Raw genomic sequence first — 14,657 nt, forward strand, 5'->3', positions numbered from 1 at the left:
CACATTCTCTTACAGTAGACCAGCACCAGATTAAAAAAAACATAAAACACATACAGTTGCATTCAAATTATTCAACCCCCATTGCAAATCAGGTTTATTATGAAGATTTACAGACTTTCAGCTGTTTGCCATGAGCAAATCAAACAAAAGAAATTGAAACAGCTCAACACAATGGATGCATCAGTTGGTTCCCGCAAATTCAGCTGAAAATGTTGTGTTAGTGGAACACTCAGAAAACCTCAGCAGACTCACGCAGGGGAAGTCCTTCTCAATGGGACTTAATAATAATAATAATTTATTATTTATACCCCGCCCATCTGGCTGGGCTTCCCCAGCCACTCTGGGCGGTTTCCAAAAAAATATTAAAATACTGTAATACAACAAACATTAAAAGCTTCCCTAAACAGGGCTGCCTTCAGATGTCTTCTAAAAGTCTGCTGGTTGTTGTTCTCTTTGACATCTGGTGGGAGGGCGTTCCACAGGGCGGGCGCCACTACCGAGAAGGCCCTCTGCCTGGTTCCCTGTAACTTGGCTTCTCGCAGTGAGGGAACCGCCAGAAGGCCCTCAGTGCTGGACCTCAGTGTCCGGGTAGAACGATGGGGGTGGAGACGCTCCTTCAGATATACTGGACCGAGGCCGTTTAGGGCTTGAAAGGTCAGCACCAACACTTTGAATTGTGCTCGGAAACGTATTGGGAGCCAATGTAGGTCTTTCAAGACCGGTGTTATATGGTCTCGGCGGCCGCTCCCAGTCCCCAGTCTAGCTGCCGCATTCTGGATTAGTTGTAGTTTCCGTGTCACCTTCAGAGGTAGCCCCACATAGAGGCATTGCAGTAGTGCAAGCGGGAGATAACCACTCTGGCAAGGCAGTCCGCGGGCAGGTAGGGTCTCAGCCTATGTACCAGATGGAGCTGGTAGACAGCTGCCCTGGACAGATTTGACCTGAGGCTCCATGGACAGCTGTGAGTCCAAAATGACTCCCAGGCTGTGCATCTGGTCATTCAGGGGCAAAGTTACCCCATTCAGGACCAGGGAATCCTCCACACCTGCCCGCCTCCTGTCCCCCCAAAACAGTACTTCTGTCCTGTCAGGATTCAACCTCAATCTGTTCAACCTCAATCTGTTAGCTGCCATCCATCCTCCAACCGCCAACTTAAGACATACCTGTTATTGCAGGCAATGCTTCACAGCCTAACCTACTTCACAGGGCTATTGTCAGGATTAAATTAGGAGCGGGGGGACGGGGCCACGTAACACCACCTTGAGATCCTTGGAGAAAAAGCTGTTCTATGAATACAATAAATCAATCTCAAAAAGGTCAGGTGTGTAAGGTTCTCCACACAGACAGGAACAACTAGCTGCACAAATATAAGATAAGGAACAACAGGCTTGCCAGTACTACATATGAAAAGGCTCTAGAGGTCTTGGAGGACCACAAGCTGAACATGAGTCAACCGTGTGGTGCAACAACAACAAAAAAGGCAAATGCTATTCCAGGCTGTATGAAGAAGAAGAGGAAGAAGAAGTTAACAATGAAGATTGTAATTTATTGCAAGCACAAATAAACTTTAAATGCATTGAAAACGCTGTTACTCTTTACCTTCTCAGTCTTATTTTATTCTGTCCCTAACTCTTCTACCTCCCTTCACACAAGAACCAACTGCACTAACTGTCTCTCTATTTCCAACTGCCTGCCAACCGCTTTCCCAACTGCCTTAACCAACCAACCAACCCACTAAAACCAACCTGGGGCTAAGCCCTTTTATAAACAGGTAGGCTCCGCCTCCAGCTTTTCTATTGGTCTGCCTATTAACCCTTTCTCTCCCCCTCTACAGACATTTCCAAAAGAGCGGGCAAACGCTACAGCATCTTACACATACACATTAATATTCAAACTCTCATATATTGTTTATATTTATAAATTAATTGTGTCGCAACACCTCCTCATTCTTGGCTATGTGAAGTGTTCAGATAAAACATTATCTCTGGAGACATCAGGAATAAAAGGGCTGTTTAGTGGCATAACCAAGAAGAGTTTGGATTTGATATCCCGCTTTATCAGTACCCGAAGGAGTACGGCTCACATTCTCCTTTCCCTTCCTCCCCCACAACAAACACTCTGTGAGGTGAGTGGGGCTGAGAGACTTCAGAGAAGTGTGACTGGCCCAAGGTCACCCAGCAGCTGCATGTGGAGGAGCGGAGACACGAACCCGGTTCACCAGATTATGAGTCCACCGCTCTTAACCACTACATCATGCTGGCTCTCTCAAGATACTTACTTTTATTTTTCAAGAGAAATACAACATCTAGGTCAAGGGAAGTCATAATCCCACTCTCTTCTGCCTTGGTCAGACCACACCTGGAATCCTGTGTCCAGTTATGGGCCACAATTTAAGGAGGACGTTGACAAGAGGAGACTGAGAGGAGATATGATAGCCATCTTCAAGTATCGGAAGGGCTGTCACATGGAAGATGGTAGAGCAAGCTTGTTTTCTCCTGCCCTCAAGGGCAGGACTCGAACCAGTGGCTTCAAGTTGCAGGGAAGGAGATTTTGACTAGACACACAGGATTTTTTTCTGACGGTAGGAGCTGTTTTTACTATTACATTATTAAAGTTTTCTTGGTTTACAAAGGTATGTGCAATGTCTTTTTTTTTTCAAGTTACATTTTCCATTGGTCAGTTTCATCTGTTGAGACATTAGGGTTACGTTAGGAAGAAAAGCGGGGAGGAAGAGGTGGAGGGGGGGAAGGTGAGTGGGGGGTGGGCTCAGGAAGCAATGTTTCTAATTTGCTTAATGTGTGGGGTTTTGCATCAGCGTCGTTTGTGTGGGTTCTCTTTGCTACTCACTTGTGTTCCTTTGGTGGTGAGAGAAATTGGGGTTGGCCTAGGGTGCGGTTGCTTGTTTGTGATTGGCTGTGGTGAACTTTGTTTTCGTGTGTGAGTATGGTGGGTGGGTGTTTTTGAATCAGGTTAGCCATATTGATTTGTATGCTGTTATGAGTTATTTGTGGTGTAAGTGGCCATTATTGTCTTGGAAGATGTTTACTAAGGCCAGTTCTGGGGTGGTTTCTAATACTTGTTGGGTTATTTTACTTATTTCTTGTATGGCTATTGTCTAGAATAGTTGGATTTTGGGCACTCCCACCACACGTGGAGGTATGTGCCTGTGGAGGTACACCCTCTCCAGCATTTTGGTGAGGTTCCTGGGCGTATTAGCGCTAGTTTTTTGGGTGTTAGGTACCACATGTAGGTGAGCTTCAGAGTGAGTTCTTTTCTTTTCGTTGATATGGATTTAAATTGGGGTTTAGAGCACATTCTGGTCCATTAAGTGGAGTTAAACTCATAGCCTATGTCATCCTCCCATTGTTTTTTGATTGTGTCTAGGGAGTTCGTGGGATTTTTGAGTCGTATTTTGTATATTGCAGATACCATCCCTTTACCGTTTCCTTTTGTTGTTAGGAGGAGGTTTTCAACGGTTGTCAGGGGCCTAGTTGCTGCTGATTTTACTACTGGATTGTTTAAGAGGGCTTGTAATTGGTGTTGTGTTAACCAGGGCATTTGGGTGTCTTCTAGTTTGTCTTGTATTTCTTGTGTTGACAAAGGTTTGTTATTTTTGTAGAAGTCTATTAGGCAATATAAGCCTTTGGTTTGCCAGGTTTTTATCTGGAGGTTTTGTGCTGCATGATGGAATAATGGGTGGTACGCCAGGGGGATTAGTGGGGATGGGGTTGGGGATAGTTTGCCTATTACTGTTTTGGAAAAGGCCTTGGAAGGGAGCAGGCCCTGCAGTCCTCCCCACAGCCGATGGTCCGAGGCCTCATCGCAGCAGGAGTCCCTTTATAGCTGGGAGAGAGGGCCTGGGCCACGCCCCCTGGGCCAGTTGGAAAAGGCCCTGGAAGGGAGCAGGCCCTGCAGTCCTCACCAAGCCGATGGTCCGAGGCCTCACCGCAGCAGGAGTCCCTTTATAGCTGGGAGAGAGGGCCTGGGCCACGGCCCCTGGGCCAGTTGGAAAAGGCCCTGGAAGGGAGCAGGCCCTGCAGTCCTCCCCACAGCCGATGGTCTGTGCATGTAAAATTATATACATATAAAGTAATAGAAGCACTTCCTGCACACTCCTTCCATTTAAATCACTTCTGCTTTTTCAGTTTGTTGGTAGATTGTTGGGTTTCAACTCTTAAAGCTTCTCCTCCTTGTGAGACCATTGATGTTTCATAAGAACATCAGGACTGAAGCGCTATCTACACTCCATATACGTAAGTGGTTTTCCCTTTTTGAGTTTGCTGGTGTTTGCTAAGGTTTCCACTTCTATTGAAGCTCTTTCCACACTCCATACATTTATTTGTTTCTCCCCGAGTGAGTCTGTTGATGTCATCTAAGGGGTCCACTCTGACTGAAGCTCTTTCCACACTCCATGCATTTAAATGGTTTCTCTCCTGTGTGAGTCCGTTGATGAATTCTAAGGTGTTCACTTCGCCTGAAGCTCTTTCCACACTCCATGCATTTAAATGGTTTCTCTCCTGTGTGAGTCCGTTGATGAATTCTAAGGTTTCCATTAGTAGTGAAGCTCTTTCCACACTCCATGCATTTAAATGGTTTCTCCCCCGTGTGAATCCGTTGATGAATTCTAAGGTTTTCACTAGTAGTGAAGCTCTTTCCACACTCCATACATTTAAATGGTTTCTCCCCTGTGTGAGTCCGTTGATGAATTCTAAGGCTTCTGCTAGTAGTGAAGCTCTTTCCACACTCCATGCAATTAAATGGTTTCTCGCCTGTGTGAGTCCGTAGATGAATTCTAAGGTTTCCACTAGTAGTGAAGCTCCTTCCACACTCCATGCATTTAAATGGTTTCTCCCCAGTGTGAGTTTGATGATGTGCATTCAGGGATCCACTCTGACTGAAGCTCTTTCCACACTCCATGCATTTAAATGGTTTCTCTCCTGTGTGCCTCCGTTGATGAATTCTAAGTTTTCCACTCTCAGTGAATCTCTTTCCACATTCCATGCATTGAAATGGTTTCTCCCCTGTGTGAGTTTGATGATGTGCATTCAGGCATCCACTCTCAGTGAATCTCTTTCCACATTCCATGCATTGAAATGGTTTCTCCCCTGTGTGACTCCGTTGATGAATTCTAAGGCTTCCGCTAGTAAAGAAGCTCTTTCCACATTCCATGCATTTAAATGGTTTCTCCCCCGTGTGACTCCGTTGATGAACTCTAAGGTCTCCACTCTGACTGAAGCTCTTTCCACACTCCATACATTTAAATGGTTTCTCCCCTGTGTGAGTCCGTTGATGAACTCTAAGGTGTCCACTCTGACTGAAGCTCTTTCCACACTCCATGCATTTAAATGGTTTCTCCCCTGTATGAGTCCGTTGATGAATTCTAAGTGTTCCACTCTCGGTGAAGCTCTTTCCACACTCCATGCAATTAAATGGTTTCTCCCCTGTGTCACTCCATTGGTGTTTTCTAAGGTTTCCACTGTCAGTGAAGCTCCTTCCACACTCCATACTTTCAAATTGTTTATGTTCTCTGTTTTCACACTCCATGTATTTAAATGGTTTCTTCGTTATTCCCATTTCACATGGCCCACCAGAATTCTGATTGCCTTCTCCATTGTCTTCTTTCGATTGGGGGGGGGTAGGGAGAAAATCCTATTTGTTTTCTAGGAAGAGAACAAAGGAATATTACACACATCAATTAGCACCTGCTCTTATTTTAACGTCTTGTACAATCTCTCCTGTCTTCCATATGTTCCAAATTTTTAGGCAAATGAAATAATGTAAAATAATGGTCATGCATCATCAGCCTTTTATAACCCTTAATTATTGTTAATGAAGCAGCATTATCTTAGAATACGGTTGAACTGTGGGGTTTACGTTTTATAAAAAGTGGTTTCTCACAGGAAAGGGAGCAGCTGTATGTTCCATGAACCTGGCCAAGATTCGTCAGGGTCCTAAGTTCATCATGAAGTTCTTCATCCTCTGCACAATAATCTGTTGGGTGTAGTGAAGGAAGGATGGGAGTCTTATCTGGTGGGACACACTTTCCCCTTCTTCCCCCTCCTCTGAAAATGCGGAATGGGGGAGGCGGGTCACATTGACACACCAACAATATTTCAATATCGAAAAATGATATTCGTGTTGCAACATCACCAAAATGTGCCTATACATGTGTGAGTAGAACAGTTGCGACTGTGCTGCCCGCCAGTTTAGCCGTTGGCATTTGACGAGAGAACCAACTAAAAAATTATGTGAAATGTAAAAGTGTTCCAACACTTTTTTACGTCATTTAGTTAAGATTTAAAAATACCAAAGGTAAGTTTTTCCACTCAGTAATCAGGATTACACGTGATTTTCAAATAAATTCAGTGGTTTTATTAACAATTGTTAGTTTTTTGAAAATGTCTGTTGGGGCACTTTGATACACTAAGACATGGGACGCATTGATATGTATATAAGTGCCCCGCTTAGTGTACAATAATCTCAAAACAAGTGTCATATCTAAGGAAAAAACCAGGATCGTGTATGTTTGCTTCCGCATTGCAAGTGTTGATTTCAAGGATGTTGTTTTGCGGTTGCCAAAACCAAATTTCCCAAAGGGCACATCTTGAACATCATCTCTTGATACTTTTTCTATTGACTTATGTGGATATAATGTGTAATAGAAGCTAAATGTTAAGTAATTATCTTATTTTTATAAGCATTTTGTTTCAATTACTATTTTTTGACCACCTAATGTGAGTTCCTATACTTTTAAAAGTTTTTCCAAACTTCCGGCCCATGGGCCTTAGGTTGCCTATGCCTGGGATAGAGGGTTAAATCAGGGCTGGCCAAATGGGACTCAGCTCCGTCCCCTCCTTGCATCTGCTGCCTGAGGGGGCTGCCTCAGTTTCCCTCATGGTGGAGCAGGCCCTGAGAACAGCCTTCCTGCTGCCTTCCAAAATACAGTCATACCTCGGGTTACAGACGCTTCGAGTTGTGTTTTCGGGTTGCACACCGCACAGAATCCAGAAGTACCAGAACAGGTTAATTCTGGGTTTTGGCACTCGCGCATGTGCAGAACCACTAAATCACGCTTTGCGCATGTGCAGAAGCACTGAATTGCAACCCGCACATGCACAGACACGGCACTGCGGGTTGTGAATGTGCCTCCCGCACAGATCACGTTCGCAACCTGAGCGTCCACTGCACAGGAAACATGACACAGAAGACCTTGGAGTCTCCCCGTGGAAAACAACAACAACAACAACAATTGGTTATACGTCACTTTGGGCTGCCCTGGGCGGTGGCATAGGGTGTCCCCGTTACAACAGCCCTGCAAAATAGACCGGAGTTGTTGCGCGCTTTTGGGACTTGGAAGAGTAACTTACGGCAACCCTAAAGGGCAGTCCAGTGTCGAAATTACGGGGGCCTCTTTTAAATAGGGGCAGGTGTTTGAACTTGGGCTTTGCTAATGTTACGGAATTGGCGGGGGGGGGGCACTTGTGTGAGAGCAGGTTTCTTTGGCCGTCTCCCCCTTCCTTGCTTGCCCCTTCTGCTTTCCCATGGCAAGTCCAGCCAAATTTGACTATGGCGTGTGGTGCATATCTCTGCCATCAGACTGAGGGAGCCAGGCAGCTTTCCGGGTCATGTGCCCAACTTTTCATGAGCTGATATTAAATCCCAAAAGAACTACAGCTGCTTGTTACAAAGGGTGGGGGCCGATTCCGGTAGGTTTATGATATTAACTCTTTCCAAGCTCATTTCTGATGCTGAGAAGCAGGTGCACCCTTTCCTAGACCTTCCTGATGACATTCTCAGTCTGACACACAGTATTTACACAGAAACACGGATCAAACATGAAAAACCCTTTACATAACTCCCTTTCTAAAATACACTGAGACTATCTTCTAACATATCCCCGCTATAACACACAAGTTCTAATTAAATCCTAATATTTACTATACCTAAACATTGAGCACCACAGACCTATAAATAATAATAATAATAATAATAATAATAATATAATTTATTATTTATACCCTGCCCATCTGGCTGCATTTCCCCAAACACTCTGGGTGGCTCCCAATCAAGTGTTAAAAACAGTAAAGCATTAAATATTAAGAACTTCCCTAAACTGGGCTGCCTTCAGATGTCTTTTAAAAGTAAGATAGCTGCTTATTTCCTTGACATCTGATGGGAGGGCATTCCACAGGGCAAGCGCCACTACCTAGAAGGCCCTCTGTCTGGTCCCCTGTAACCTCACTTCTCGCAGGGAGGGAACCGCCAGAAGGCCCTTGGAGCTGGACCTCAGTGTCCGGGCAGAACGATGGGGGTGGAGATGCTCCTTCAGGTATACAGGACTGAGGCCGTTTAGGGCTTGAAAGGTCAGCACCAACACTTTGAATTGTGCTCAGAAACGTACTCAAATATTCCTCTGCAGTAAAGGAGGCAAATGGAAGCCTTCTCATTGTCTTTGTGCTTACGAATGCTGTCTTAAGGAGGGATGAACAGGGTGGGCCTGTGACCTGGATTCAGGAACTAAAGTATTTGCCATCACAAAAGAATGGCCAGGCTGCCCAGGTAATGCAGGTAGTGACCATTAACAGGTATCCTTGGGGACAGGATTTCTGCTGTAGACCGCCTCCTGTGATGTATTCCTGCTGTAGACAGTCTCCTTCTGTATGATATTGGGGGGGTGGTCTTGGGTGGGCAATTTCAAAAGACTATATAAGGCCTTGCACACCTCCCTCCTGGTTGCGGTGAGGGGGGGGGCACTGTTGCAAAAAAGATCCGGCTTACTAGCCGCTTTGCTTCTCCATATACTCTGGTTGGCCTCTGTTATTTTCTCCTACCTACCGTATTTTTCGCTCTATAAGCACACCTGATCATAAGGCGCACCTAGTTTCTAGAGGGGGAATTCAAGAAAAAAAATATTATTTAAAGGGAGCGCTGAGCAGAGCTCCCTGGTGCCCTGCGGAGGCTTTGCGCCACTAAGGCAGAAGCGAAAACAGCTAGAGGGAGCACTGCACAGCGCTCTCTCTCGCTGTTCTGGCGTCTCGGGTAGCCTGCAAAGCCTCCGCAGGGCAGCAGCGAGCCTTCATCCCAGGCTTCCCCCGCCAGCCCTGACAAGCTCTGGGAGTATTCCCCACCTCCTGCAAAAGCCCACAGGAGCTGTGCACCCTTTAAGGAGCGTGCGGCTCCTGCGAGCTTTTTTACGAGGTGGGAGAAGGGACTGACGCAGCCAGTCAGTCCCTTCTCCCTCCTCAGGGAAAAGCCCCCAAGAGCGGCGTGCTTTTTAAAGGGCGCACGGCTTCTGTGGGAGGTGGGGTAATTCTGTAAGATTATTTGGGGAAGTTTTTCTAATGAGAAGATATTGTCACAGATGCTCGTTTTTGCCATTCTCAAAAGTGTGAATTTCTGTATCTGCAGAGATAACATGCCTTTTCTTCACAGGAAAAATGTTATAAAATAAATATACAGATTTGAGGGAAAACCTTAATCCCATTGTTCCTTTGCAGATTTATATACACAGAATCAACCCCTTAAATTCTAAGTTCCAAGAGGTTCAATGAACAGATGGTTTGCAGTGGAAGAGATCTGCACAAGTAGCTAAGTGTGAAGCAGTAAAAATGAAAGTGCAACCTTGTGAGCAGAATACTCCACACATCTTGGGGTCTTTGTGTAATAATTGTGCAAGTCAGACTTGAGGCAAGCGCTGAAGGCTCTTCAGGGCTGGCAACTTCTTCCCAATCCTACTGGGTTCCAACAACCGCACTAACACTTAACTGTACAGAATAGGCACCTGGATGCAAAAGCCAATCCAAAGGGGTGGCTGGTAGTGGAGGTGGTGAAATGCATAAGTTCTGAGTTTTTCATGTGTGCTAAAACTCAGTCTGCTTGGTTGTTTTTTATAAAAAAAATATGTTTACCAACATGCTATAATATTATTGTTTTAGTTAAATAGTTTAAGTTGTTATTAAGGAAATGATTATTTTTCTCCTTCCAATAAATTACAGGAGAACTGTTGTCCAAATATAGACAGTAAACCTATTAAACCTCAGAATGATTTCATAATTATCTGTCTATGTATTTCTAATAGTGTAACCAAATCAGAAATTTTTGATTTAAATAGAATCATACTGACTAGTGATTTATTGTAAATTGTGATTGAAATCAATTTGATTTATATCAAATCCACCCTGATTGCAATCTACCACAATGTCTGAAATAAGGCTGGAACTATACAGAGGCGAACAGGACAATGTCCTGGCAGCTGCTACTACTTAGGGGTCTGAAACGGATAAATGAAAATATTATCAGTCATCACACACTCAGTTTCATCAGCAGGGAAGCCAAGATGCATCCTAGCAGGACTTTTGGGTTTGGGCTAGGCTACCAAATGGTGGAATTCAGGACAATCCAAAGTAGGGAGATGAGTCCTAATGAATACAGATAACTTGGTAGTGTCATCAGGGAAGGGGGGAGAAGGGGGGTCAGGGGTGCTGGAAGGGGAGGGGTCTCTGTCGAGGCTCCTCCCCTTCCTTTAACCCTTCCATGGACTCCCTCTCTCAGTTTCCCCACCCAAAAGGGACCCAGCCAGGTGCCCCATGACCCCAGGGATTCCTGGGGACAAACTGGTAAAATCAGCAATGGTACACTGGGTCAAAAATATAGGTCATGATTAGAGCTGGGTGATATATTGGTATATTGCCCAAGACTGGCTTGAAGTTTACATCGTGATAACTGTTTCCTAATACTGAGCTGGCTATATATTATGAATCAGAGTGTGTGCAAGGGCTAGGCAACACCTGCTTTTCAACATTGCGATAACTTACCCGCTAAACGCTGTAATGTTAGTAGCAGCTAAACCTCACAATATCACCTGCTAAATATTGCAGGGCTATTCACAGATAAAGATCGTAATGTTATCATTACCAAAACTCACACTATCACTTGTGGTTTATTACCAGCTAAACCTCCAATATCACCTGCTAAACGTTGCCATGTTATCAGCAGCTAAACATTTAAATCGGCCACAAGGTCTGAAATAGGGATGGAACTGTACAGAGGAGAGCAGCACAATGTCCTTGCAATTGCTACTACTTAGGGGTCTAAAATGGATAAATGACAATATTATCAATCATCATCTCAGTGGGACTTTTGGGTTTGGGCTTGGCTAGCAAATGGTGGAATTCAGGGAAATCCTGTATGGCAATGATGATCTGGGACTGCCAGCAGGGAGACTGGGGAATAAGATGTGATGGAAGGGGAGGGGTCTCTGTCGAGGCTCCTCCCCCTTCCATTAACCCTTCCCTGGACTCCTTCTCTCCCTTTCCCCAGCCAGGCGCCCCACGACCCCAGGGATTCCTGCCAGGGGGAAGCCGGGAGAATGGGGGGCCTCAGCCCCCACCCCCAGCCCTGCTTGGGGTCCTCCTTCCCCTTCCCGCCAAGGCGTCCGGGGGGGGGGGCAGGGCAGCTGAGCATCTCTCGGCCCCCCAGGAAAGAGAAAGGGGAGTCTGGCGGTGCTGCTGCTGCCCAGGAGATCTTGCCAGGTGTAGATCCCTGCAGGTGTTGGGTCCCCCCTTCCCCCCTGGGTCGGGGCCTGGATCGGGGCCCCTGTCGACGGCCCCAGGGGGGGGTCTCTTCGTCCTCCTCCCCCCTATTCCCCCCCCTTCTCTCCCTCTTTACCTCTTGGTCCTCCGCCTCCCTGGCTCCAGATTAGTCCGCTTTCCTTGTCTGCAATAGAAAGGGCTGGGGGGGGGGGGTTCCTCCACTGACGCCCCTCCTCCCCTTTCCTGGAAACTTCCGGCGCATTTCTCGTCGACACTTCCGGTTCCTTTTGGGATTCGCTTGCCCCTAGAGCTACATCCACGGAGCAGCCCCTCCCTGTGTTGGGATGGGAAGCGGACGGGACGGCGCTGCCTCTGGGGGCTCCATGGGGACCTGGCCCCCCTCCTTCCTCCTCCCCACAGCAGGGGAGGGAAGAGGATGAATGAGAAGGAGGGAAGGGCTGCCCCTCCCCCTGTGGGTCAGGAGAGTGGGGGAGGGGCGGACGCAGGGCAATCTGGGGGGTCCCTCCCCCCCCGCCCAGATTTGCCTCGCAAGGTCCTCTGTGAAGCCCAGAGATGGAGCCAGCCTCGGGGGGTGGGAAGAGACATGGGGCTGCCCGAGAGAGAAGGGGCGCTTCCTTTCCTCTCCCCCCTCCTCCCCACAGGCTCTCCTGCGCCCAGAGACCCCCTTGGCCCGGCTGCCCCCTCGCCAGGCAGGGAGAGGGTGGGGTCCCCTTCCGCCATGAGAGGAATGCAGTGGGGTTGTGAGGGGGGAGAGAGAGAGACCCCTTTCTGCTCCCCTCACAAGAGGGTCCCCGTTGTGTCTCTGAGGGACAAGAGAGGAGGCGCCCCTCCCGCCGCTGCTGCTTTCCCTCAGCGACTTTGAGGGCAACGACTTTTCCCGCCTTTTCCCAACTTCCCGCCCTTCGAAATCTGAGCCTCGCCTCAGTTTCAGGCGCCAAGGAGGCAGATTCCCCGGGCTCCCTGATTTATTAGTGGATTTCTTCTCATTCGCCCTGATTTCTGCTCATATATCTTGCTTTTGGAGCTTCTCTCTGCTTCTTTAGAAAAAAGGCTGTATAAAAAAACCCTCACCACTGCCTGAATCCCATACAGTATGTAAAAGTCTGATTTCTTCCCATTTGCTGTGTATAATTCTTCCTCCAGGACTGTTCTTCCTCCCTGGCAATGTCACTTCCAAACTAATAATTCTTCCCTCACTGTCCTTATATAGCTGCTTGGGGTCTAGTTTGGGGCCTGCATAAAGAACCTCCTCTCTTTTCTCGTTTTAGCTGTAGGTACAAATTCACGGCCAAAAGCCTTATTGATACACTGCAGTTCAGGCAGTTCTGCTGGCAGGAGGCCAAAGGACCCAGAGTGGTTTGCAACCAGGGTGGTTTCCAAATGCTGCCCTTTTTGATACGTTTCCATTTATTCTTTTGCGTGGGGACTGGCCAGATTGAACCCCCCCCCCCCCAATTCAAAAGAAAGACTAGCAAAATATTTCAAAGGCGGAATTTCCAAAAGATGGCACTTTGTTCTGAATTTAAGACAAGTCAGTCGAAAAATCATGGGCTTTTTTGGCGTTTATTTGGGGCCTTGTCTAAAAAAGAAAAAGTTCTACAATTTTGGAGTTGTCCTGGTTTTTACTTTTTGAAATATGGCAACCCTAATTATTCTGGTCTCTGCTTGAACTGAAACTCTCCCTTTTAGAGCTCAGTCAGTAGAGCATGAGACTCTGAATCTATGGGTTAGGGGTTTGAGCCCCACTTTGGGCAAAATATTCCTGCATTGCAGGGGGCTGGGCTAGATGACCCTCGTGGTCCCTTCCAACTCTGCAATTCTAGGATTCTACCATGTGTAGACGAAAGATTGCCTTCTTGTGGGCAGTGGAGGAATGATGTAATGTTGGTTGGTGGGAACTGTTCTTGAGTGTTGCCTTGTCACACACATGCAACACCACAACAGTCCTGTGAAAGGAAGGGGGGAGCATTTCTGCAGGCTGATGTCCATCCATCCATCCAGCTGCCCAGGCCCCAGCACCTCCCCCTAAGAGTGAAGGGTCCCAGTCTGGAAATCCCCCTTTCCTGCTGGAGATGAGGCAGTGAGGGATTCCAGACAGACAGAGGCGCCCTTGCTCTGGAATTCCCTTGCCAGCAGGGAGACTTCAAAAGCCCCCCCCCCCATGCTTCCCCCTTCCCTCATTTAGTATGGAGACTTTTCATCTTGTGGTTGGGTCATTTTAAATCCAGTTTTTTTTCTCTCTCCTTGCAATTTTAATACTGTTGTTGGTTTCCTTGTTTAAATTATTCTGTTTACTAGTGATATTTCACATAGTGTATGTGAATGCAAAGCAATTGTGGCTCTTGGGTAGAAATCTGTGATCTAGACATGGCCTAGTCAATCACACCTTGTTTCAACATCCATCTAACACAAGGAAAAGAAAATCCCTCCATCATTTAGCCCGGACACTGAGGTCCACTTCCGAGGGTCTTCTGGCAGTTCCCTCATCATTACAGGGAACCAGGCAGAGGGCCTTCTTGATAGTGCCGCCCTCCCTGTGGAACACACGCCCCCATAATAATTTATTAATAATTATTATCATCATCATCATCATCATCAGATGTCAAAGAGAGAAAGTAACTTTTGGAAGACCTCTGAAGGCCTTCAGGGAAGTTCTTAATGTTTGACATTTTACATGTTCCTTTGTCATAGAACCAAGCTGGCACCATCCATTGGTTCTGGCAGGGTTCTAGTTCATGGTCAACAAGATTAAACACATGCACGTTGGGCTGATGATGAGGAGGTGAGGGACCAGGAGTGAGACCTTGGGGTCATGTTAGGTAACTGGGAAATTGTTGACCCTGTGCACTGGCTCGGGAAACTGCAAATCTCACGCTGGGGATGTTTAGGGAACCGATTGAAAATACACCTGCTATTCTCCTAATGGTTGTAGTGCAGATCTTGTTGGCATGCAGAGGGTCGCATAGCCAGCTGGCTAGCCCCAGGTGGGTCATCTGCTTCCAGCCGTCCCGCTGCGAAGACCCATCAGCCTCTGCTCCGATGTAAATCAGCGACCCAGGCTTCGAAGCCAGGGCACACTATATCAGCAGAGCGAACTGCGGACAC

The 14,657-nt window shown here is 46.9% G+C and overlaps 1 protein-coding gene across 1 annotated transcript; it reads right to left on the reverse strand.

The window, feature by feature from the left end:
* Positions 1 to 2,936: 2,936 nt before the first annotated feature.
* Positions 2,937 to 11,998, reverse strand: LOC309334721 (uncharacterized protein). Its single transcript, XM_081849327.1, has 2 exons — positions 11,668 to 11,998; positions 2,937 to 5,660 (listed from the first exon to the last, which is right to left on the reverse strand). Exon 2 carries the CDS (start codon positions 5,572 to 5,574, stop codon positions 4,369 to 4,371), a length of 1,206 nt encoding a protein of 401 aa, XP_081705453.1. The 5' UTR covers positions 5,575 to 5,660; positions 11,668 to 11,998; the 3' UTR covers positions 2,937 to 4,368.
* Positions 11,999 to 14,657: the final 2,659 nt, after the last annotated feature.

This window comes from Podarcis erhardii, assembly GCF_964252035.2.
Source record: "Podarcis erhardii genome assembly, chromosome: 2".
NCBI classification, from domain to species: Eukaryota; Metazoa; Chordata; class Lepidosauria; order Squamata; family Lacertidae; genus Podarcis; species Podarcis erhardii.

What these genes read in the sequence shown, in the direction of transcription:
- LOC309334721 (XM_081849327.1), bottom strand. Translation starts at nt 5,574, where the DNA reads ATGGGAATAACGAAGAAACCATTTAAATACATGGAGTGTGAAAACAGA.